At 40.2% G+C, this 26,811-nt stretch overlaps 1 protein-coding gene across 1 annotated transcript; it reads right to left on the reverse strand.

Moving 5' to 3' along the window:
- Positions 1–4,400: 4,400 nt before the first annotated feature.
- Positions 4,401–26,811, reverse strand: MYL10 (myosin light chain 10). Its single transcript, XM_009468932.2, has 7 exons — positions 26,746–26,811; positions 18,855–18,941; positions 16,018–16,093; positions 14,465–14,569; positions 10,867–10,945; positions 5,756–5,804; positions 4,401–4,993 (listed from the first exon to the last, which is right to left on the reverse strand). The coding sequence occupies exons 1-7, from the start codon at positions 26,746–26,748 to the stop codon at positions 4,895–4,897; spliced, it is 498 nt and encodes a 165-aa protein (XP_009467207.1). The 5' UTR covers positions 26,749–26,811; the 3' UTR covers positions 4,401–4,894.

The following is a 26,811-nucleotide window of genomic DNA, read 5'->3' on the forward strand; positions in this document are numbered from 1 at the left end:
TTAATGACAATATTAAACAGTGTTGACATTGCATTTTCACATAGAAAACTCATACTTCAGACAATCTGCACCTTTTTAACATTAGTGAAAATTCAAGGTATGTCCTTAGATAACCCATGCTGGCACATTACCAAGGTAACAGAGGCAGAGGGGAATCAGATCTAAAGAAGTTTTTGGGATAGAGAGAACAGGCTACAGGGGGATCAGAAGCAAGCAGTTACTAAGAAAGAGAGGTCTGGAGTAAACTTTTCCCCACATTGACTAGAAACATGCATAACCTTCACTGCTGCTGAATCACAGGGGGTTTTTTGGTTTGTTTGTTTTTTTACAGATAACCAACCCCTGAAATAATTGTTCTATTCTGGCTGGTGCTGGAATTTTGTGTCCAAGTTGGCACACCGTGTTTTAAGAAAAATATGCACAAATTTAAGGTTATCTTAAAGAGAGCAAGAAGAATTAGAAGTGTAGAAAAGATTGCTGAGAGGAAAAGTTGGAAATTGAATGTTGAAAAAAAGAAAACTAAAGAGTCTTCCAGAGTGCTAACGTTGATTACAAAGAGGATGCAAAGGATGAAATTGGCTTAATTTGCAGATAGAAAGATTTAGGTTAGATGGTAGGGGGAAAAATGCATAAATATAAGGCTAGCTTGGGACTTGAGGCTACCTAGAAAGTTTAGACAGGTCAGACAAACATTTCTAAGGATGATCCTGCCTCCAAGCAGAACAACAAGCTGGGGGAAACTCATGAGAACCTTTCTCTGCCTTTTATGACAGTATATTTCAAAGGCTCCTCTACCCATTCACAAAGTTTCAGAAAGGTTTACAGGATTAAACATTTAAGAGTTAATAAAACACATTATCAATTCTACACTGTTTCTTTGTTTTTTCCCATCCAAATAGTAATTGTTTGTGAAAGGGCTGACACTAAAGAGCAACTGCCAGGGTTCATGCAAGTTCAATTCCCATCTGATCATTTTAATGATGCTTGGTGAGAATCTGTTTTTGTGGAAATAACCTCAGCTCTTTGTTCCCTTTAGTTATTTGAATCTGTATCCAAAACCCATAAGCACGGCTCTATGCCCCCAAATGAAAATGGGATTGATAAAGATTCCTAGAACAAGCCTGTAATATTTTCATGATATTTATCTGAACATCTGTCCTTCCCCCTTACAGAAAGGGAGAGTTACAGCTCCAAATTCTCTTGCATAATGGTCCAAGAGCCCAAGGTGCAGAAGTGCAAATGAACAATAAGCTTGGTGGTATAGCCCAACTCAAAGATCTCTTCAAGCACTCTGTAATAGGCACATGTCTGCTGCACTGCCCTTGATGTGCAGTAATTCTGGGGCAACAGATGGGAGAAAAAAAAAAGGGAAAAATGGATTTCAAACAAAGGGAAAAGTGCACCAGTGAGGAAGGAGCAGCAGAACTGCAAAAAACACTGAAGGCAAATAGGTAGGGTCACATGGAATGTGGGGCTTTACGTAGGCCACGAGGCACTTCAGAGAGTTATGAGAGCTCTGGGTGGTTGAGAGCACTGTGGTGGTGCGTGAATGTTTGGTAGCTGCTGGAGGACCTGAAAGCCTGCACCCTGGTTTGGTCCCCATCAGGAACTGGAGGGAATTTGGACTGAATTTCAAGCAGAGCTTCTGGTTTAGATTCCTCCAAAGAAGCTACCTCGGTCACTCAATGTAAGCAGGGGCAATCGAGCGATTTGCTTCAAAACTGCACTGCTCCAAAACAAATCATTCATCTAGACAAAGCCTAGCTCAACCTAGTCTGCACTAAGGTGGTCCTATTTTCCATCCTCCCGCCCCATCTGCAGCCATTGGGGAGCAGCAACAGCCAGCTGTTCCATAAGGAACAGGGAGCCTGGAGCAGGGCATGGTAACATGGCCAGCAGGGAAGTGGCCTCTCCAATATCCAAGAAAGGCAAGCCCAAAGATGGTAGTCAGGTTCAAGAGTCCAAATCATCAGGCAAGTCTATGATGATGAAGCAGGTCCAAGATCAAGCTGAAAAGTCAAGCTGCAGGTCAGGGTTACATCCAGTGACAGTTACTAGAGTCATATGCAGTTCAGCAATTGCTAGGCAGGTCCACAGTGAGATAGAAGGCCCACAGAGTAGTGTAGGTCCAAGAGTGTAGCTCAAAAAAGGTTTGAATGCCCTAGGCTGAGCTTAAATGGGGCTCTTGGGCCCACAGGAAGCAGGTGCGGGTGGAGGTTCCAGGTGAGACTTGTGAAGGCCATTAAGGCCTATTAGTGCATGCGGGACCCTGACAATTGCAGACAAGCAAGAAAATTTAGGGAGCTGATGTGACTGAAGAACAAGGAGGTTTCTTCTCAGTCAGTACCCGATGTGTGTGTATGAGGTTTAGTGCTGACCTGAGAGAGAGGGTGCAGCCAGGGGAAGGGGAGAATGTGGCACTGCTCAGACGAGACTTCCATTGGCCTAAGATGCCGCAGAGCTTCACTTGAAGAGTCGGGTAACTAGGCAGTAACAGATGAAAAGGGACCCATCAAAAAGTGTGCATGAGTTGATGGAAAAATATGACCTCATCTTTCAAGAGTACTATCCTCAAAGTTTTTGCCTACCAGCTTGCATGAGGAAAAATAAACCTCTCTAGATTGAAGGCTAAAGGTAACGCTGTATACCATTTTATCTAGCCTTCAGTCTCATTCTGAAATCTTTAAACAGTGCAAAAGCACCATCTGACATCTGATGCCTGAGTGACTTCTGCTCATATTATTGGAACAGTCAGTACTCATTTGGTTGGGTATGTGATTTTGTGGAGCTCATACAAGGTAGTATTAGACTTTGCGTTTGTGTTTGCGGCATACAAGAGCCTTTTCCAGACCCACCACTGAAGCAATTTCCAAATGAAGTCAGGAAATGAAACATCCATTTTGCAGCCCTCTCCCATGAGCAGCTCCTTTCTTTGCTGAGAAGTGCTGTCACTTGTTTGGGTCTGCATAAGAGCCTAAAGCAGAAGCTCATATATTGTCTTTTCTACTGTGCCACCAAAAATCCTCTACCTCCATGACCTCTCATTGCCTATCTATAACCCCATCCCATAAGCAGTGATCATACACCTATGAAGAAAAACACATTCTGGGGAGGAAAGAGCCATCATGTGAAACAGAGGTAAGAACTATGTTTGTACAGGAAGGCTCAGCTTCTGGTGAATAAGCTGTGAGGTGGAAAAAAGTTGTGCAGACTCTTGCATTGCATGAAGTTTTACTGGTCCCCGAAGCCCAGTCAAGCTGCACTCCTTGTTGGGAGGGACAGGTCTGGGTGACCATGCAATTGTTTCAAATGTTACAGGAACATACGGAAAGAAATGCTAAAGCCCTCTCCACATCTTCAGCAAGATTCATGCAAGAAAGGGCCAAATTTTGCTTCTAGCTGTGTCCACCAATATTTTTAAGAGAGAGAATTACTGGTAGATACAGTTGGGAGTTGCCTACTTATACCAGAAAAACATCGCTGTTACAGGAATATGCATAGTGCTTCTGGACATAGGGGCAAAGGGTGAGATTTATCATATCAACATTGTGTCTGCTAAGAGCCTTCTCATTCCAGTTGTCCTATATTACTGAAGTGCACTGAGTGCAAGTTTTTGCTGGAACAACAAAAAATGCAGGTGGGGATGAATGTCACATCCCTGAGTCATGCAGATGCTAAAGCTTTTTCATGTAATTTCTGCCCCTCCTCATGAGGGCAGAATTTGGCACCTTGCCCTCAAGTTCTCTTTCTATGAAAACCAAGATGGAAACAGAAAATAAGTGGCTTGTTACTTCCTCTCAGTGTCTGTGGGATTGTGGTGCCAACAACACTGATGTAAAAGGAAACCATTTTCATTAGTTGTTAAAACAGCAGAAGCTTGTTTTGCTTTGGCTGCAACATCCTTCTGACTCCCACGCAGGAAGTATTCATGCAATATTCCACACAGGCAGAATATGTCCAGTTCCTAGAAGTCCAAATACAAGAAACTGTAGCCCATTTTAGAAACGACGCTGATCTTGGATTATAAAAGTGAGAGGTAGTCTGCTTTCATGTGTAACCCCGGGCTACGGTTCCTGAGTTCTGTGCTTGTCTTTGTCCCTAGACTTTTGAATGATGTTTGCCAAAAGACATCCTTCCAGTGTGTGCCTCACCTGCAAAACAAGGCTAATGACCAATGGGTGAAAGACTAGGTGTTATTGTTATTTCATCGACAACCTCCTACACATAATAAAGGTAGCTCTGAAGAGAGAAATTCATTATTACTGTTTTCTAAGTGTGCCTAGGTAAATTTTTCTATGCGAAAAATACCCACTATTCCACTACTTCTGTTCTTTTGCACCAAAGCAAATGAGTCAAGTGCCTTATGAAACTGGCCACATCACTGAGACGGAGAGAGCATATTGCATGTTCACAAAAACTTAAGATTATTTTATTAACACTTTCATTGCTAGGGGCTGTGAAAGGGAACAGAATTCTATTTACCAAATACTCTTGCTGGTGCAGTAAGTTAGAGGATTTCTCAATTAACACATGGAGCTTATGTATAAAAGACAAGAGGTTAAGCAACACTGCAGTGCCCAGTGGACCATCTGGTGAACATTAGGATTGTCAATAAATCACGAAAGCATCAGTTCATCAGGAAAATTCCATTTCAAACCACTGACAGAAAAAAAATGAAAAAAAAAGGATGGGAAAAAACTCACAAAATTGGTATTTTCATCTTTTATAAAAACAGCAGAATTAAAAAACTTTAATCTAATTTCAATTGTTTTATTGGTTCTCTTCTGATGACCACATGGCTTCACATACTGAATGTTTAGCCCTTTGTCTTGCACACAAAAGCATTATGAAATAACTTGGTGCATCATCACAGGAGAAGCTCATCTCTTTCCTCTTAGTCTTTCTCCTCACCATGAGTGATAACATAACAGAGGTTCTTATAGTCAAGATTACCAGAGACATCTGGAGGGAAAGCAGCAAACATCTGTTTGATCTGCCAAGGAAACAGGAGATAAGTGTTACAAACGCAGGACTGTGGGACAGCAACATGTCCTGCTTTTCATTTTCAACCCAGTTAAGCTCCCTTCTGCCTTAATCTGTTAACCACTATGGAAAATTTTTCCTTGTACAATTGAAATAGAAATTAGGACACCACTAGTTAATACAGTCCTGCTATAGTCCCAACAAGTTCCCTGTCGAAAAGAGCTCTCCCTGAAATCCAGGTAAGCCCTAGCCAAATAACGTACAGACTACAGTCTCCACTCCTGTCTGTTCTTGCCACGAACCAACTCCACTCAATCTCCTCTTCTGAAAATAAAGTCCCTCTAAATTCCTCCCAGCCAGCAGAATCCATGTTCAGTCTCACACAAACCACAAAGTCAGTACCTCATTTCAGAACTCATTTCAGATTTCAAACAAAATAATTCTCACAGAAATGGAAACCAGATCACAGTCCCCACCCAAACCCACTTGAACTCTGGTAAATTCATTGCCCAGCTCACCATAGGAAAGAACAGCAAGAGATAGGCCACGCTTACACTTGGATGGAAGTCCAAAGAATTTGTTTGACTTTGATTTAGCCATGGAGCTATTCAGAAGAGATGCTTTGAATTGTTCCTAATTGCTAGAGCTGGCATCAACCTTTCTCTCAGTCTGGATTTGAGCTGAATTCATGCATTTAAGGAGGGGCAAATACTTATTGCTGAATAGTAGCTGGAGATAGATTCCTATTTTGAATAAAGCAGAATGTCCTTACCTCTTCTTGACTGAACCGGTCTGCCTGTGTCATAAGCATTTCTTTGATGCTGTTCAAATAAAACGAAATAACCTGATTAAGGGGTGATAATGGCACATGACAATTCAGATGGCAAGATCCCTCCTGAAGTCGCATGAAAGAAAATCTGTGTGACCGCATAAATTAGAGCTGTTAATCCTTACATGATATTGTAAGAGATTTTCTGTGGGCACCCATCAGTGTCAATGCCTCGCTCTGCCAACTTATTTTGCTTTTGTGACATTTTATCGAGGTTTAAAATTGTTTAAGGTTATTACTCTAATTGAAATACAGCGATTTTATATGCTTATCTTAACCTAAAATGGTAGGTTTTCTCACTTGCTGTTTAAAGTTTGGATCACTTAACAAAACCAAAAGAGAGAATATTTTCTGTAAAATCTGAGGATGAAAGGAACAGAGCATGAAATGAGAAAGAGGACTTGAAAGAGAACTCGAACAGCTATTCCGAATCATCATCTGAGAATCCCTTTATTTGCATGCAGTCATTCCCAGAGGAGTCTGTGAAACTGCATGAGACCTGTTGTATTTCACGGTACAATGTCTTGATCTGGAGTTACAGCACTGTAACAAGGAGCTTATCCCACACACAATCTGCATCCTATGCAATTACATCAAAGAGAATATTTTTGGGACAGACCCTGAGCTGATTTACCCTCCGTTTTCAAACCCATTGTAGGAAGTCAGTTGAGCACGTAAATTTTTTACCTAAGTTTATAGGTGAACAGAAAAGCCGGGAAGAATAATTACTGTTTCTAGTCTAACCCCGTTAGATAAAATGTCTGTATATTTCACCCAGTTACTCATGTGCTGAGGGCAGTACATGCACAATGTGCTGGAACATCCACCAGTATGAACCCAGTTATATCACATAAACATCCCTTTCACTTGCACTGAGTTTCCCCTTCCTGTAGAAGAATTCCTATATTAATCTCAAAGAGTTTGCATTCACACTGAAGAGGCAGAGTTTTCTCCTTTTGTTAATACCAAAGGTATTTATACATATTCAGGATTTTTTCTAGATCAGTAAACCAGACTACAAACCTGTGATAACAGATGAGCAGTCTGTTGTACAAAAACAAAAGCTGAAACAAGTATAGAAATTTGTTTTAGTTTATAGATTTGAAAAAAGGCTGCTTTTTTTTTAAGAATTTGTTGTGGAGGAGAGAGAGCAATAGCTTTTCTGGAAGCAGCCCTTTCTGCTTTTTAAAGTGAATATTTAAAACTAACTGTTTATAATAGAAGTCATGCCTGTACAGAAACACTTCCATATGAGCAAAATTCACCTACTGTGGATGCAGATGTTCAGGAGAAATAGTGAAGCTTCCCTTTCTGCTCCCATATGCCATGCATCTCGAGTGAAAAAAGTCACACAGATAAAAGTGTAGTTTTGATGGCAAAGCTACAACTGCACTTCCTCATGTCTCTGACACACATTTTTTTCCAGTAAAAGGCTACAACAAAGACATACCCCAATTTGCATAAGAGGCATATACACTTCTGAATCTCTCTCTTGTTGATTGTGAAGTGCTCATTTAGAAGGACAGAAAGGGAAAACTGAAAAAAAAAGAAGTTTCTGGGTAATGAGTAAGGATCTTACAGGATCTTACCCCCAAGGACAAGAGTGAAAATATCCATGCAAGTTTTGAGAAACACTCTGAAGTCACAGACAGAGCTTAAGCTGTTGTATGTATTTTTCCTGCATTACTTTACCGTTCTCTTTACTTAGCAAAGTCTTTCTTTGCCCCTTGCTCTCATACTGCTGTTTCTGTTTTGTTACCCCGGCCATTTGTTATGTGACTGCATTTTTTGAAGTGGAATTCTCAAATGATCAGTGGGTGCAAGAGTAGAGAGATGATTCTCATCAGCATAGATTGATTATTGGATATATGTGCACTGGGGCAAACAGCATTAGCAAATGTAAATAGGAAGCGTGATACAGGAAGGAGCTTGGTGAATAGAAGGAAGCACTTACAGCAATTTTGTCAGAAGTCACAAATAAACTTCATCACAAACAGGACTGAATTAAAAAGAGATCTGGGCACTATGTGTCTTCTATTCACATGCTTAAAGTATTTAGGGGAAAAGAAAAGATCAAATATTTAATTATAATCTTCTGATGCACAGCCCAGTAGTCTCTGGCACATTCATAAGGAAGAAGGACTGAGTTAAGGATCTATGCACATTTTCCATTATTTATTTTATACAGAAACGAACACTCACAATTTCCAAAGCTAGAGATTAAGCACTTTTTTCTTTGTGTATCTTGTTTTCTTTTTTAAAGACTACTTGCTTCTCAAAAAAAAAAAAAAATCAGTCTTCTAGGCAAAAAATGAATACCCCTTTGCCTTGACGTAGGAGTCTAAATGTTATCTCTCGTCCTGCCTGACATCAGTTACTTCTACAGTTACAAATACTTTATTGCATTCTTATATTTTCAAAATATTTTTTTAAATTATCTGTGAAATCTCTGGGCCATTTTGGTTTTCCACTGGGTTTGTCCTTTCTACAGTGCTGTCTTGGAGAAAACCAGGTGAGTTGATATGAGCAGTGCTTTACAACTGTGATGAGAAACATCACTAGCTCAGCCAAACCAACTTCCAAAGGTCCAGAATGCGTGTAAACTCCCTGGCTCCATTTTCATCTGGTACAAATCTGAAAAGTTTTGCTGGCATCGGCATTAGACACAGTTGATGTTGGCCTGACTCACTTTGTCCAATGAATGGCATTTAGGACTGAATCATCTAACCTTTCCAAACGCTATGCCAGTTTACACCAGCTGAGAATCTGACCTAAAGCATTTTCCATTTTTGACATCATGCTATAGGAAGGATTTTATGTGTGGTGTAACGATGCAGACAAACAAAGTCTGTCACTGAATTTGGAAGTAAGTTATAAACTCCTGGAATTTCTGGAAAGGTTAGAAGGCTCCATCCCAGCTACCATCAGATGGACTAAGTGAGTCATTTCCAGACTAGAGGTGAAAACACGCAGAGGGAAGAGACATAAAAATCCCCAGAAGGATGTTGACTCCATGAACATAAAAAGAAGTTCTGATTAAAAGGTCAACATGGCTGGTTTGGGAGAGAAACATTCCAGGATTTTTTAATATGGAGAAATATTATTTATTAACATTAACTGTCATATTGAAATGGCTGTATGAGCCAACATAAAAATTATTTCAAAACCTTCAAATGTCTAAATTTTGGAAGCATATGAATAGAAGTTAAACCTCAAAGACATTCACGGAATTGATTTAATGGTTTGTTCTGTAATGATCAACAATACCCTCGGGTCTAATAAGTAAACATTATGCTCTGTTGTGGTGATGAACTAAAACAATTGTCTAATGTTAGCAGTGCAGTGGGGGTGGGGACAAGGTTGACCTTTTCCATCAAGGAAAAATAAAAGTATTTCTCTCTCATCTTAATTTTGGAGTGTGATACTGCATTCCTAATTTGCCCCAAACTCCAACTGGCTTCCAGCATCCAAGGAATGTAGAACTGGACACAGGGTGGCAAGCTGCAGATTTTGTATGCAGTATATTGTTACAGATAGTGGTGGGAAATATAACATTTCATGGGTTTTGTATTATCAGAAGGTTGTATTTCATGGTTGTGATTTCACTACCGTGTGATCTGGCCTATTTGGCAACAGACTACATTTTATTCTGATTGTTTGAGTCACTTCTGATGTGTTTCTCTGACTGTTCTTCCCAAGCTGTTTGGATAATATTAACCCCAAAACAATCAGGACGACTGTTAACCCTCTGTTCCTTCTGATTGTTTGCTACATCCACTTGCTGTGTTTTAATTACTTTGGAAGTTCTTTAGTGAAAAGACTGTTTCTTCGCTTTTATTTTGCATATTGCTTACCATAATAGGACTCTGATACCCAGTGGGGTACTGTCATAGAAAAGCATATTGGTAATAGAAATAAATATTGTACGTGAATTTTGTATTTTCAACTCACTTTGATGAGACATCAATAATTGCAGATAATGTTATGGAAAACTCCACCTTAGAGCTTCTGGTAAGGGGTTTAGTTTTCATTTACCTTATCACAACATTAGCAAAATTAATTGATGCAAACACAATTTTGTAACTCATTGTTCCCTAATAAATTTCCTATACATATTATGCTTTATAAAATCTACCTGAAATGGCTGCTGCAGTAAAAGTATAGACCCCAAATCCACCAAGGAATTCAAGCATATGCATAAATCTAGGCACATAAAGCATTTTACTGGAGCCATAGGTCAGACCTCCTCATCCACTGCCCTGATTTGATATCATTTATCTCATTTACCCGAAGCCCTGCTTACATTGTTCTGGCAGTGCAATGAGGATTTACATTTGTGCAATTAGCACTTAAAGTCCTTTTACCTTGCTTTGTTGGTATAACAGGTTATGAATACAAATTAGGTCCTCCCTCCTTATTTGAAAAATAGCTGTATTGACAATAATTGCCATATTATTAATAGCATTATTTGGTTTGGCTCCCACCATATCTAGTGGAATTTTATAGCAAATTATTGTCTAGAAACAGAAGGCTCAAACGGTAAACACATAACAAGGAAAATATCCTTACTAAAACTATGTCCTGAAGTTAATTAAATTGATCACTTTTTTTAAAAGGGGACTAGCTTTCCCATTTTAGTCAAGCACTCTGAGAGTTAGGGACCAGACGTTCACTTTAATTTTACATATGGAGTTAATCTACAGAGAGTCATGTGTTGATTTATATCCAGACCTTCAACAAAAGCTATCTAATGGCCTACACGTGATTATGTTTCCGTTGCCTCTTGCAATGTCTGAAGACAGTAACATCTCTTTTTGGTATACAAATACATTCATAAAATAGTCCAGTCTTTTAACTCTGGCTTAACAAGCTAAATGTTTCTCTGCCTGGCAAGTTCCTCTGCCTCTTAAAATACTGTGAAAAATATAGCTTTTAAGCAGTTCTTTAAACTTGTGCTATTATTATTATTATTATTATTATTATTATTATTATTATTATTATTATTATTATTATTATTATTATTATTATTTTAAAAGGATTTGAAATATACTTACTAGTCTGCCTTTATGTGGCCTTTTCCTTCTGGGTCGAAAATCTTAAAAGCATTCAGAATGGTTTCTTCTGGGTCCGTGCCTAAAATTAATGAAATATAATTTAGAAGCCTGGATGTATTTCTATAGCTGCCGAATACTTGCTAAGTAATTGCATTCACTTGAAAACAGTGCAAAATGGAGAATTCTGCCGTTGTAGGTTTGAAGACAAAGGTTCCTTAACTCGGCAGCATTTGTCATGTCAGATAAACAATAGAGGTGAATAGTTCAATGCTCAGAAGCTTAAAAATAATAACTCATATCTATTCTATGTCTGCAGGAGAGAAAACTTCCAGGAACTGGTCTCCAATATCAGTACCCAGAGGATTAGTGGCTTTCAGAAATGAAAATATAACAAACTGTTTCCCTCACTGGCTTCCTTTAATCTTGTACTGTATGTTCCTTGTAAAAACACTTTTTGATCCTACTTGTTCTTCACTATATAAAGAGGTTATTTCCCTCGCTAAAGGAAACGGAGCTCATCATAAAATCAGAATGTCAATGGAATGCAATGGAAACAGGATGATCAATGTAAAATGGTGATCTGCACTTATCTTCTGTAGTGCACTTCTACTTAAGTATCTCTTCATTAAGTGTTACTTACAGAAACAGGATGGTTTAAAGCACTAGGCTGTGGCTCCAAGATTTTGCTTCTGCCCTTAGCTGGGCCACAGACTTTTGGTATGACTTTAATTTCCCTGCTCCTCTGTTCCCAGCAGTAAAATGATAGTAATAGTCTTCTTCCATCCTTTATCTGGCCTATCTATTTAGACTGGAAAAAATTTGGGTCAGGGACTAGCTTTCACAGTGCCTTAATCTTGGCTGGGGTTTCTGACTGTTCTGTAATACTGCAGAGTCTGTGTATACTCACTTGCAGTCAGTTTCAACCCACACCAAAGGATACGCGATATACTCTGTTTCTGACTATTGCCCAGTATTTCAAAATATTACGGAAGTGTATATAAAACAAATCATTATTTATAACTGTAGGAAACCAAATTTACAAGCAGGTAGACTGACCCATGGACAATGAAGCTACTTGGGATGCTGAAATGCTGAAAGCGTGGTTAAAAAAAGGTAATAACATGAAGAACTGCAGTTTCAAAATTTGTTTCAAAGTTTGGCAGGGATAGAACCAGAATAGCACCCAGTCAAGGTTCCCTGCTCTGATGACTACATACACTCCTGATGCCTTCTTAGTTTTCTTTGTTTAAAAGGTTTCACAAGGATTAGTAGTAGTATCTTAGTGGATATAATAGTGAATAAACCGAAGGCTATATGGCCTCCTTCTTATCACACACTGGCCATGTATATTTTTTTGCCAAGCTGTAGGCAATGTATTCAAACTGCAATGAATATATGATCAATACAAAGAGCATTGGTATTTAATGAGTGTTTTGATTGTCCCATGAACAGCAATGTCTTCCAGCTCCGAGGAAAGGTCTGCATTTTAAGTAGTCACCACTGTGTGGGGGATTTTTTTTTCCTTACTGTGTTTTACATTTTCTACTGTGTCATATCCTTGGACTTTGGCTTTGAAGAGAAGCAATGCAGCAGGCATTCTTTATTGATTAGCTGGTAAATAAAGTGGTTTCTTTGATGTGCGGCATCTCTGTTTTCTGTACAAATTGTATTATTCTGACTCCCTGTAGAAACAGCTCCATGTGGTTGGCATTAACATAAACCGAGTTTTGTTAGCTGTTCATCTGGCATCATAATCTCAATATGCAAAGCTAAAGCTCATCCCGAAAATCCCAGCTTCCCCTTTATGACAGAAATCAATTATAGCACAACAAATTTTACTTAGAAAGCACCTTTCACCAAATTCTCTGAGTGGTACTTAGCTAATAAAGAGTGTTGCAAAATTGCCATATCCACTTCCTCTAGCCCTTTCTCCCTTTCTAATTGCACTACAAAGGCTCTTCATCCCAATTAGTTTTGATTGGGAATGTGCAGTCTTTTGGCTCTGCTTCCTTTGCATGACAAACCCAACCAGAAGGGCATGACAAGCACAGCTGTGATTTTCCCTTCACCAAATGGAAATTTAAAAAAAAACCCTCCTCCTCTGCTAGTGGCCAACAGGAAACCTGCAGACAAGAGGAGCATGCTTTACCATTCACCTTCCTGTGCTGGCTCTGGTTTTAGGCCACACAATTGGCAAGGCCAGACGCTTTGCCAGCTTCAGCAATCGTAAGAGACGAGGAAAGAGGGGAGAGGAAGAAGAGCTCATTTCCATGCTCTGTGATCATAAGCATCACAAACAGACAGGAATGGGTAGCAGGGCATTCCACAAGAAAAAGGCGCATATCCCAGAAGGAAGATTATGGAGAAGAGCACTACCTACTCTGCAAGATGACATCTGGAATGTAAAGGTGGAGGTACCACTGTGATCAAGACAGATCGATGTCTGAGTAATGAAATCCCCTCCTCAGTATCAGTGTACAGCCTTCTCCATCGCCTCTTATGCTTCCCACACATGCTGTGTTCCCTAGCAATAGTATATTTCTTTGAGGACTAGCTACATTAATTCTTTCTTTCAGACCTCTCTATTTTCTATTGCAAGTGTAGAAAGCCCTTCACTGAAATTGTGCTCAGCAATATAAAGCCAGAATCCAGCAACAATACAATAAATGTTTTTAAGAAGATGGGATCGGATTTTTCCATATTTCTGTTCATGAGTTATTTTAACAAACTTCGGGAATGTGCTTGGTGAAGGCCAACTTGCTTTGAAGGTCAAGGCTTTCACCTATGTCTAATGCATATAGGAAGATGACTAGAGGTTTCTTTTGACCTCACGCTCCCTCTCTTGCAGTTTCTAGCCATTAACTGTATAAGAGAGACGACTAAATTACGAACTCCCACAACAAATTTAGTACCCACATTTTCTGAACTCCGTACAGTGATTCTTATATATTCTGTGGCAATGGGCAAAATCCCCCTCCCTTATCATTGTAAATCCACTGAGATTAAATTATTTCAGTTTATCCGCTCTATTAAGAGTTATGCAGCAAAATCTTCATCCAATGGCAAAATCGCTATTGACCTCAAGTGAAACCAAGGCTGGGCCTCTGGGTTACAACTAATAGAGAAAATAAGGAAAGGCTATGTTGCTCCTTCATGCCCTATAACTGCAAGGATGATGCAGAGGTCATGTTTGCATAATGAGCCAAAGGAGCGCAGAAAGTTTTTTTGTAGAAATGCTGAAAATACTTTTAAACCAGCTAACACTGGGAGTGATACCACGATAGCATGAGCAACAGGAACCTACTGACGGTGAATAACTCGTCTGCACTGTGCTCCAGGCTGCCGTGATTTCATTACTTTCTGGACCTCAATTTACCACTTTCATGTTAGCTTATGTAAGCTGAAATCACACCTTGGAATTGTCCTCTGGACCGTCCCTTAGCCTTTTCATACTTCAGCTCTGTCTGCAAAAATGGAGATCACTCCTTGCCTTTAAGCATTGTTCTGTGGATACATTATTATATTTTGCAAGGTGCTGAGATATTTCAGTGCTGAGGATCTTTGACAGATACCTCTCCAACCCCCCAAAGGTACTTACCTTTCAGCTTTTCCCCAAACATAGTAAGGAAGACAGTGAAGTTAATAGGACCTGGCGCCTCCTTCACCATGTCTTCAAGCTCTTCATTCTTGACATTCAGACGACCTGCAGCAGAGATCATTTTTCATAATAAATCACAAATTGTGTTTCAAAAAACGATTCCCATTCATCTCCTCCCACTGGGGAGCTCAGGGCTCTGTACAACTTTGCTAATAACATGGTAGAACACAACTCCAGAATACCCTGCTGTAAAACAAATTGGCAGAGCTGGCTCTAAGATCAAAGGGTGACTGAAGGAGTAAGAAGGATAAATAATAGGGATGTGGCCAGCAGTGGACAAAAGAAGGGGCACTTCCAAATAAATTGTTTTTCTTTTTCTTTTTTGTTTTTTTACCCCAGGTGAAATACGGGCGCCATTGATATTAATATAGCAGAGTTCAAAGTGACTGAAGTGAATCCAAGGTCTCAGTTTTTGCCCTCCTGTATATTGCGATGTCTTTCTGAGTAGAGGGCAGGTGGAAGAGTTGAGTAGTCGTATCCCTTCCCCATCCTTGTGCAGTCCTATTGATGAGAGTTTAGACCCTGGCAACCCTACTCGAGTGGTAATTTGCTGTGACTGTACTTTATAGGCATTGAAGGGCTTCACTGAACAGGAAAGATACCAGAACTTGGCCTTAAGAAATAAATATTTCAGGGTAACAGTAGCTACAGGCCAAAGTTTGCAAACCTCATTGTCACAATAAAGAGTTCAGGAGCTTCTGCTCTTTCCACTGACTCTGCTGGCGTCTGATTCCACCCCAGGGAGCACTAAAGATTCTTATCAAACTCTTTTTAATAAGATCCAGATGGCAAAAACCCAAATGTCTACATCACTGTTTAAGCCTCAGATGTTGCAACAAGGATACAACTCCAGGTTTGGGATCGTGAACATTTTGATTTTTCCTTTCCTTGGGAAGGTTTTCTTTAATCTACTTGATATTATCAGGATTGTGATGCATGTGGAATGGACAATACCTAATCTCGTGACATGCACATTCCACCCCGCATAAATGCACAACAGCACAGAACCTCACATGAAGTCTTCCTACTTTTGTGTGGGCAGAGGGGCAGCTAGTCCATGACAACAGCGTTAATTGGTAGATATTGCATGGCTCCTAGATGAAAAAGGTGCAGCCTGTGAAGCCTGGATTCAGAGGCAAATCAGAAATGCCTGGCATGGACCCCTGCTTGGGTGGGCTTTTTATGAAATAGTTGCAGAGGAGGGATCAGTGTCTTTGGAGAGCTGCCAGCTGCACAGCTCTGTCGCACCCACCAGTGAGTCCCAGAGACCTTCATCTCGCTTCTGAAAGAGGCTGCTCAGGACACTTTCCAGCTGGAGCTATGTAGTAAGATAGCAACTACCGTAAAGGTGGAAGATCAAACTGAACAGGTTTCCTTTTGCCTCCTGTGTACCTCATTACTTCCCCCACTGTAATTCTAATACACACTTTTGTTATGTGCTTGAAATTTAAACTGCATTTCTTTTAAGTATTTAATTGTTACTACCAGTTTACCTAGTGCGGCAAATGTGTCTCTCAAGTCTGCTTTGTCAATAAAGCCGTCCCTGTTCTGATCCATGATGGTAAAAGCCTGTTGGAAGAAAAAGGAAAATACATTGCCATTGCCATGTTGCCCTGGACAGTGCTACAGTCACACATACCAGTCCAGGGAGATACTATGTTCATGCTGTAAAGAAGAATATTTAACTTCCTTTGATTCATCCACATCATGCCACATCATTGCACTTTCCCCACTTTCAACACATTACTGTATCTTGGCAAGGGGCTTAATTAAACCCACCCAAACTTCTTCTTACTAAATTAATGCTCAGTGCAGCGTGTAGCTGGGCTGAAGCCAATGCTGGCAGCTCCAGCCATTCAGGCCTTAACCCATAAAAGTTTGAATTAGGGAGGCTTTAGTTAGGGAGGATTTAGTCAGTGTGTTTTGTACCTTTCCCATACCTCATTCCTTTGTGCAGCTATCATATTCTGTGAAACATTTAATTACTGTAGATCAAGCTAAAGTCAATTTCTTCTGGGCCCCAAAATAATCCTTCATACAGAGATAGCTGGATTTTCAACAGTACAGAGAAATGTAGCTTTCATAGTATTATTTATTCAAAGTTTATTTCCCTTTCCAATAAATCGTATCCTTCAGACTGTACTCTGTGCTCTGACTGACCTTGATGTGTTGACCTTAAATACTTCTTGTCAGGCAAAATTTAACTTTTGATAGAAAAAAAACAGTTATTTTTCTATTTTCAGCCAACATAGAATTTATGTACTCTAACCATTATTTACCAAGCCAGCTAACTGTCTGTCTATCTATTCACCTATTTGCATGTCTGTCTCTTCACTGCCATCACACTTTTAATGTTTCATTGATTTTGAAAGATTTTAATGACCTGAAATTCCCCTGGTCATACTATGGGGACTGTTAGTAGAACCAGGCATTTCTCTGAAGCTGGTTATCTGTCTGACATGCACATCAATACGAGAGTGTATTTTTACAATAACCAGGAATTATTCTTACTTCGGTATTATTATGAAAGACAACGTTCTCCTGAGAATACAGCTAGTCCATTGCAGCTACAGTAACTTGCCGAGTTTTTAAGTCTACTGCTCTACAGGGTGCACTTCTTTCCATGATCGTATTATATCAACATATCTTCATGCAGTTTTACCTCCAGTTTCTTACAAAGCCCCACTGCTCACATTCCAGTTTGCCCATGTGATTACTTGCAGCATGCGTGTTCATAACCCTTCATTTACCTGCCAAACCATCACCTAATGAAAAATTAAGCCCAGCTCTAAAGAGTTGCTTTCCCTCCTTTTGGGGGGGCTTGCTTTAAAAGGTGATCCCCACAATTTGGAAGCAAAACAGAAGAAAATATGAAGAGCGAAGCAGAGCCCAGCAAGCTCACAGAAGACAGGAAGAGCGTTAGGTATGTATTTTAGTGGGTGAACTTAACGTAATAACAGCAATGCTGAAACATTTTCTGGTGGGCCGGTTGAAATCTCTAGATAAAAATATTCTGATCAAAACCAGCTTTTCAGAAATACTTGTCCCAGGTATGCAGTTTTTAGATACAACATGGTCTTGGTTTTCACTGGACCACTCCACTGCCTCATGCTTTTGCCATTATTCTGCCACCATCCTCCCAGAAATGCTCCTAGTATTATCTTATTTAGAGTAGATCAAATATAGCATTCTGACCAGTTCTTCTTTTTGTTGGTACATCTTCAAACAGTAGTCCTTGGAGAAAATAAAACTGGAGGTTCATAGGATACGGAGAAGAGGCAGGAGAAGAGTGTTAAACATCTTCCCATTAAGTGTGGGGAAAAGGTTAGTGGTTTCAATTAATTTACCTGGGCCATACTCACAATCCTTTGCGTGGGTTTTTAGTCTCATTTACCACTGAGCTTTACTGGTGGGAATCCTCATGAAAAGTAAAGTTGAAAGCCACATGCACAAAATGAAACAGTAGCTGCTGATCACATTGGAAATTGCTTTGGACATGTGAGTTAGCAAAAAGTGGGGAAAAAATGAATAATTTAAAATGATAAACCAGTGCAAAATGTGATGGCCTCACAGACATTCTAGAATGTCCACTCAGAAAAAGAGCATAAACTCATCAAACAAATTGTCTGTCTTTAGTATGCTTCAGCTTTTATGCCAGCCCATTAGATTTACCTCCTTACAGGTAACTAGTCAAAGAATCTACAATGCATGGTAATAGCAAATTCTTTGGGACCTAAAAGACTTACTTAGTTAATCTCAACATGTTGTTTTGTTTTATTGGCATTTATGGAGAAAGTCGGATGAGGGCTTGGTATTTTTGTTTCTAGTTTGTGGGCAGTATTAGCAGGACACAGAAGAATATTTTCTATTGCTATTGTGGAACAGTCTGCTAATTAAAGCCCTGGTATCTCTATTCAGGATAATACTTGAGCACGTAAGACGATCCTTATTTAAAATACCACTTAAACTTAAATTTAAACATGTACTCAAGTGTTTTCCTGAATCAGGGCTAAGGGGATGAGATGATAATTTTCCTTTATTTTGGGGCAGGGGCTTGGGGGCTTTTCAAATAAGTCTAGAGCTTGAAACAGGAGAGTTTCAAAAGGGAGTGACAGAAAGAAGGAAAAAAAGAATGAAAGAAAGAATGAAGGAAAGAACAAACAAACACACAAGGAAAATGATATACCAGCCAAAACCACAGAGATGATTCAGAAAACAACTGTGTGTTCTATTAAAGCAGATGGAGAATTGAATAAGGATTACAAACAAAACCTATGTTATTCATTAGCAATGACAGGAGACTATAGAGAACAGCAGAATAGTGAACAACCTCTTTGAACTCCTGGATCTGGGTTTGTTCAAACATAGAGAATACATTGGAACCACCTTCTACCCTCTTCTTTGCCTTTTTTGGAGCCTGTAATACAAATAAGAAGATCAAATATATATTACTTTGTCTGTTAAGCACCCATGAAAACAAATTCCATCTTTAACAGAAGGTAAAATATATACAGTTAAGTAATACAAGAGGATTGTGTTTTGTTATGACAAGGTTTTTAATTCAGTCCATTATACATAGATATATATATAAATAGGATAAAAAATGCTGCTTTTGTAACAGATGAATCTCTCACTGAGGATTTTTGCCATTCCCTTGCTCTGGCCTGGAACCTGACAGCTCAGATAAACAAGGACAGTTTGTCACTGTGCTGCCTTAAAAAAGGAGAGGGACAAAGTGTGACTCTGAATATCACAGCTGGTCCACTGCTTCTTCCTTGGGTAGAGTCACCTATGGTGGACCATTTGAGGCAGGAGACTACTCCCCCTTCTGCCCTGGCTTTTCAGAGCTCTGTACTACAGAGGAGTGATGTAAGCTTATAGTCTCACTTGGAGATGTAAGCTAAAATTCCCAACCTGCTGTTCTCAAGAAATATAAGCAATTCAGGTATGTGGCTACAGGTAATCCTTCTTCCCAGTTCCCATGGAGGGACAGGCAGCCAGACTCAAAATGAGGGCCTGCATGAAGACTCAGTTCAAGAATTATAAAGGTAAATTATATCATTTCCTACTCATGTAGAAATGTTTAGAAGTCTGCTCTGTCTGGACCAACACTGACCGAACAGATTCTTCCTACGTAGGAACACCTTCTATACTTGGAGGACAGTCTATATTCTTGCACCAACATATGACACTACACTACATTGCCTTACTAGCCCCTATAATTTTAATATTCAATATAGTCATCTTAAATAAAAGGATGGACCTGCTTTTATCACTATTCTGTAGTCTGAAGACTGAGACAGAGAAAGATTGGGGTAAGAGCTACAATGATATCTAAGAATCTAATGCTGACAAAAAATCAATCAGAAGTAGACTTCATTATATATCTCTGAATAAGGGCCCAACCAGCTTGCCTAAGACAATACACTTCTTGTTCTGCAGTAAAGAATTAAATCTGTGATTCCTACGGATTACAGAAATGTTTTAACCACAGCATTATCCTTACTTGGGGCAGGATAATGAGCTACACCGCCTTTTGAGTTCCCTTCCAGACAGATTATTTTTTTCTTTATCATTTTTACTTTTAAACTTCATCATCATAGTCCCACCTGGTTCTCATGTCATGAAAAATTAGTCTTACTTAGTTTGGGCTATTCTGCATGAAACAGAAGGCAACTTCTACTGTCTCCTTTCATCAAAATAAAAAAGCCTGTGAAAGTTCAAATTCAATACTGATTTCAAATATCCTGAGGAGCAGAGCAGCTCAAGGAAATATTCCCACTTGACTCTGTTTGAAGTATACATTGTCGGATCAATTTAATTTGCTAGGCAGATTTCCACACTCAGTCACCCTGTTTTAGATCCCAGGTTGAAAATTAGGGCTGTGGTAGACACTCACCCACATACTCACACTCCAGACCTGTCAAGCTCCAATCAGCTAATGCAAAACACTAAAATCTGGAAATAGGAATGGAAATTAAAAGAAAAATGTATTTGTAGTGAGGATAAAAATAAGGATAGAATGCCACCACAGGCATGGGGGAAAAAAAGTGAATAAGTGGAATGTTTAATGAATGTAGAAATATTGATTTTGGAATAAACAGATTCCCTCCTCCTCCTACACATGAAATAAGTGTTATTTTGAGCAGTAACGGGCAATCTTCCATGTAACGTGAGGTGCCTGGTGGAGGTTTTCAACACTCCCAGATCGAATGGAAATATTAAGAACAATCCTACGTATTTATGTGTATTTGTTCCCCGAGGTAAAAAGAAAGCAGATGTTACGCAGCGGAGCGTATTGCAAGCTGTCTGGGGAAACTGACCACAGGGCACAAGGCTGGCCTCGGCGTTTTCAGATGGCGTAGTAGAACTGGTTCTCCTGCGCTCGTGTAGCTGGTCTTTATGAAGACAAAACATGTTTTACCATTCTCATGCTCTGCTCTGCTGTGACCAAATACAGCATCCATATTCAGCATGATAAATATTCCCCATGCAGGCAAACAATTTGCATCTTTTTAAGCTGGCACCACAATGAAGGACAGTGGGCTCCAGCTCCGGGTTTTACTAACTTCAAATGCCAAACACTGGCAATACCTCCATTATTCCTCAGTTTAATGAGTTCTCTGTGCTGTAATGCTTTAAGCAAGGATTGTAGCTATAAGAAAGGATCAGATAAACTCAAAACCTGTGGCTCAATATCCATTAGAAACAGACCAGCAACACAAAAAACACCCAAAAGTTTCTTTACGTTAGTGAAGTCCTATTCAAGGCAAAAAAGATTGAAGACTAGTTATCCAGAGAACAATCACCGTACTAGGAGGAATTCATCCCAGCATGGTATTTGTTCAGTGTTACTCTCTGGTTAGTCATCTCCAGGGATGATAAAGGAGAGCAGTGTCCACGTGGCTCAATCTATCTTTAGTTTTTCTGCTGAAGCTCTGGGTGTGGATCCTATTTATGATCTGCTCACTTGTGGAATGGGGCTGAGACCACCAATACATTTCACAGGGGCCAATGAACAGCTGTTGGATGGAAATGGCTTTCTGTCACCAGTTTCAAGCTAAGTCTTTTGGCATCAAACGTATAGAGCATCTTGGATTATCAGTCTCTTGGTTTTTGCGTACACAGTATTGGGACCATAATTTATCTGCTCTGAAAGGCTAGGAAATTCATAATCACAGAAAGAAACTGCTCCTTGATTTTGCATGATTGGCGGGTAGGCAGGCACTATGAAGAGGAAGGCTGAGAGATAAGTAGGTGGAGCAGGAACAGAATAGAGTACATCATTGTCACTGTCTTTCTGGTGGGTAAGTCAAATTAAAAGGCAGTTCTAGGAGAATAGAAATAGGTCTGTGCTGCTGTCTGACAACTCCAAACACTCCAGAATTTTTTAATGAATAGAATCAGGATTCTGACTTTGGAGTATCTCTCTGAAAGAATGGCAGAGTAAAAAGAGCAACACAGAACTGAGGAAACATATAGTTTCTAAACTGTCAAGGATTTAGTAGGTGACCTACAGAGGAACAAGTGGGTGACTGACACATCACTTCTGTCTGCCTTGATTTCCCCATTTGTAAAATGCAAAGTGTGCCGAGCTGCACTTTGCAGAGATAGCTGCTCTATCTTTGCAACATGTGCTTTGAGACTGACATACAAAATGTGCCAGATGAGAAACTGAAGAGCTGAGGGTCCCCTGGGCTCAGATTCCGAGGCCTCAATAGCACAGCAGTGGGAAGAATGTTGCAACAACTGAACAAGCCTATTAATATTCCTGCCTGAGTGTATTAATCATCCCATTGTGAAGAAAACAACATTTCACTTTAGAAGAAAAACCACAGGCTTGTCGCATATCACTCATTTGTCTTACTAGTGTTAGCACTCTCTCAATTAGCCTGGATTTAAAGGGTCTTTTTTTTTTCTTAGTTTGGTTTTGGTTTGTTTTAGAAGCTTTAAATGAAAAAATGGAGCCATACCAAAATTTGATCCCAAGAAAACACTGTTGAAGCAGGCATTTGCTTTGAGCTGGGTTTCCCTCACCGAGGTTCTTTATATTTCTCCTGTCTGGCAGTGTCAGGGAGCCAGAGAGAACAAGGACAGCGCAGTGACACAGGCAGACAGAAATGACGAGTGTGTGCTGCCTTTGCCTCTCTGGATATAAGAATAGGGATTCATTTTTTATATGTTGTGGAGGGAGATGTATGTTCAAGTGAATCAGAGTGAAGAAATTTCTGGTTTCAGGGTGATCTAAAAGAAAAGGAGGCGGGGAATCAATTTATATCTCTACATGCAAAGGAGGAAGGAGCTGAAAATACTTGCTTCTTACTTCAGAAAGTGAGGCATTGTTTACCCTGATGAACTCATAAAAGCCTGGTGCTAGAGTGGGTTCACGACACCAGAGATACGAAGGAAGTGACATTGCATTATTGCAGAACTTCATCATCTCAGCCCCTCAATGAATTTTTCAGACAACCCAGAAAAATATGGTAAAACAGACAAGTTGCTGCAAGACAAACAAAGGTACAGCTCCATAACTGGCGCTACTCTGCACCGACTGCTAGGTGCACTCTTCTACCCTTCAGTAAGCATGAAGTAACCCGCCTCTACTTCATGTTTTCTGCAGAGCAAGAATGTCTCCACAGGCAGTCAAGCAAAATGGGCAGCACTGCCAGAAGCCACATTTTCAGTTCAGTTTGGGGTTCCCTGTTTGGTCCACCATCCCTTAAATCACTCAGAAAATACTCTAAAAAATTAAAGATGATACAGTTTGATATTCCGGACAGCCAAAGTTAAAGCACAAGCAGAAACACTTTCCCACTCAGCAACTTATTGCGTCTTCTTTTAATTTTTTTACCAGAGAAGACACCAGTGGATAAGCAGGTCTCCTGGGAGGGAGTCCTTCAGAGAAAAACAGTAGCATACACTATTAAGAGCCTGATTCTGTTGTCTTGTACCCTTACATGTTCATTCAGCCCAAGGCAAACTAGACACAAGATGCTACCAGCTTTAAATGGCATTGTTCACATTTTATACTTCCTTCCTCTGCAACTATGTCCGTGACTACAGAAAAGACAGAATCATCCATCATCTCGCTCAGATTCTGTCCCCTACTGTGATCCACAGTATGATGTTAACTCTGAGTTACTACTGCTTTTTCATCCATCACACTCTCTCCTTGTTTTTCATCCACTCTGGGATCTCAGTGCTGACATTTCCTGTCTTTGAATTGTTGTTATCATTGAATCCAGCTTCTGAATCAAAAGGTACATCTCAGGCCCATCCAAGGGATTTTTGCAGCACTGGACAGGATTTCTGTTGGTTATTATCTCACTAGTTTGCTCTGCTGAGATAATTTACACTGCATCTGCACCAAAGATCCCAGCTATGGACAGGCCACCCTTTTTTAGCATGGTTTAGGTCCTTTTCATGGCAGGTGAGGAGCATAAGGCCAACCCAAGTGCATGCCTTTGAGGGAACAGTCTAGAGGAGTAAGCAACATAAACTGCTCTAAGGGCATGATTTGCATTTCAAACAGGCAACAGCCTCAGATCATTCAAATAAAAACCCATGTTATCAGAACTGAGAAACAGAAGATCTTTTTATTACCTACTCTGCACTCACAAACAGATCCCTCCCTTCTCATCCTCACTCCATTTTATATGTAGTCCCAGCCTCCCACACACCCACACAGACACACACACCTTTGATCCCTGCTAGATAGAAAAATCTGTTGGACTGCATCCTCCTTGCTTCACACTCCCATACACTAAAGCATTCTCCTTTGCCCCACATAAAATCCCTTCCCGATCACAGTCTCCTTTTTTTCTCTTGCACATATATACAGAGATAATGTATTATCTCCCCAAACTTATCTTAGAACAGGAGATAACCTCTTCAACCGCAGACTGCTCAACCTCTGTGACCCAAAATTCACCAGCTGCTTTCCCCACCCAACAAAATTTCTTCTCTGGCATATACATGTCCTCCTCCTTCATGTAAACAGATGAACATTCCCTCTCTACCTACACAGTCCTCTGTGCTCACGGATGCACACGTATGTACACACACATGCATGTGCAGTTGCATACACAAACACTTCAACAGTTAAACAACTGGCCACATTTTCAGCTAGTGAAATCAGCATTGCTCCAACTGAGGTCAGGACTTGTTTCAGTACAGGTGGTACATTCCAGACAGTTAAGCAGGCTGCAAAACACATTTGGTCAGAATGCAATCTATTTTTGGGTACGCAGTTCCCTTCAGCATACAGAATTTGCTACAAGGTGTCACTTGAACTGAATAAACACAGGAATCTTTTGGGAATTCGAAAAAGGTTTCCCTCTCCTTTCTTCCGCCTCCCTTCTTCCCTTCCTTCTCTCCATCAGCACAGAGTATGCGGGGAGACATCACAGACTCATCTTCACTGAAATTCCCTGGAATTAACGGAGAGCCGTAGACAGTTCTCAGAACTCCATTCCACAGCGCTTGTGTGGTCTGCTCTTGTTAGAAAAATTATCTCCCTGAACCCTGCCTCTCTCGCTCTCATCAGCCCTGTATGTCAGAGCCTAGTAGCACTGGCTGACTTGTAATTATTTTTTACTATGCTGCTTTGTCTGCACTAATCCTTTGAAAGTAGCTTTACTGCACATCTGAAATATTATGATGCTATAAAACCTCTGTAATATTTATAAATCCCTTAAGACATCATAAAGAGAGAAAAAAACCTCCCCACAGAGTTCATCTAGCATAATTACATATACATTTCCCTCTGATTAATAAAAAATGATCACTTCCTTATGTAAAGATATTCTTCAGCTTTCTTTCATTAAGGCTATTTTTTTCTTTCCATTTTAAATCTGTTTCATGTGTCCCTGTATAGTAAGGTACCTCAGAAGATATTTTCCCAAAACACAAGTCACAATGAAAAGAACCACCACAGAGAATCGTCAGTTGAACTGGGAGTGAGGAGACAGAATAGTCTCTCACTATATTTTCACATCTCCTAACTTAAGCAATTTTACTACAGAATGTCCTGAAATACCTTCAAACACCAAGCAGTGTGGCGTGTCATTGAACTAAACAGGAGGGAAGAAAACCGGTAAATAATTTTTTTAAAAAGAGGGGAAAAATAAAACCTAAGACCCAGCACTTGCCCCCCACCCCACAAAAGGGCTGGCTTAGACTTTAGTGAAGCTGATTAAAGGGAAACCTGTAAATCCACAACTGAAGAGGCATAATCAGCACAAGGCACTGCTCACTTCTAAAACAGTGGTGAAGAACATGATTAGTGGCTTGCGTGCTCAGTGTGAAACCACTGACTCTGGGCTTGCGCTGACTGAAACTGGAACCTATATTGGTGCGTGGATTTTAGAAATGACTTTGAATGTGGTTTTCTCCTGCTCAGAACAGCACTTGGATCACATTCATCACCTGCTTAAATGGAATCAGGTTTGAACTAAGCTTTGAGAAAGCTTTTCATATACAACTCCCTCTCCGATGTTTTCCAGAATCAAATATTCCATAGCCCCAGGGAGCCACCGGGCAGCATTACTTTAAGACAGCCTGAAAAGGACCTGCAAAAAGGAGAAAAATAAGGAAATAGAGAATCACCAGCTTTTTTTTTCAATATTGTTGTAGTCATTCCTCTGAATTTGCAGAAGACAAAGATAGAGCCCAGTCTCCCCACTGCTCCTTAGGCAGGAGTTCTTTGCTCCTTGGAATCACATCAAGTGCACCTTTGGTGCAGAGGTGGCTATTGGAGTCCCAGAGCTAAAAAGCAACAGTGAGCGGGGCAAAGACAAGACACAGGAATCTCTGCAGTACTTCCTACTTCTCCCTGCGGTCTCAAGAGCAACACAGTCACAGTTACACAGATATCCCTTTCCCTCACTCCCCATCACACCATAGCAGTCCTTAGCACTAATTAACACCAGCCATGCCAGCAATTGCTGCCCTAGTGTACTGGTCTTGGAAAGAGATGCACGAGCTCTTCCCTCCAGCAAGTGCATCTATGTTCCCTACCTTACTCATTTGTTAAACACATGCAGAAAAGTCCTTGGAAGTTCACAGCTCACTCTATGGGATATATCTTCATTCTGGATGCAATACTCAGTATGAGATTTCATGGGGTCCAGTGTGATCATTACTGCTCTGTTTGAACTGTAGGGTTAGAAAGAAATACAGACAGAGATGAACAGACAGACATGGGAAAGAATAAAACCTACCATACTGCTGCTGCTCCTTCTACCCCTTCTCTGCCAACTAGTCAGCCAGCAAACACAATGCCAATT

This window comes from Nipponia nippon, unplaced genomic scaffold (assembly GCF_047370975.1).
Source record: "Nipponia nippon isolate SJK-2023a ecotype South Korea unplaced genomic scaffold, ASM4737097v1 scaffold_15, whole genome shotgun sequence".
Classification (NCBI taxonomy): Eukaryota; Metazoa; Chordata; class Aves; order Pelecaniformes; family Threskiornithidae; genus Nipponia; species Nipponia nippon.

Bases quoted from the DNA above. Each gene is read 5' to 3' on its own strand.
- MYL10 (XM_009468932.2), bottom strand. The intron at 16,094-18,854 runs GTTGTTCACTAT...TTCTTCCAACAG, and splicing joins AGATCCAGGAGTTCAAAGAG to GCTTTTACCATCATGGATCA. The intron at 14,570-16,017 runs GTAAACTGGTAG...TCTCTGCTGCAG, and splicing joins AGACACATTTGCCGCACTAG to GTCGTCTGAATGTCAAGAAT.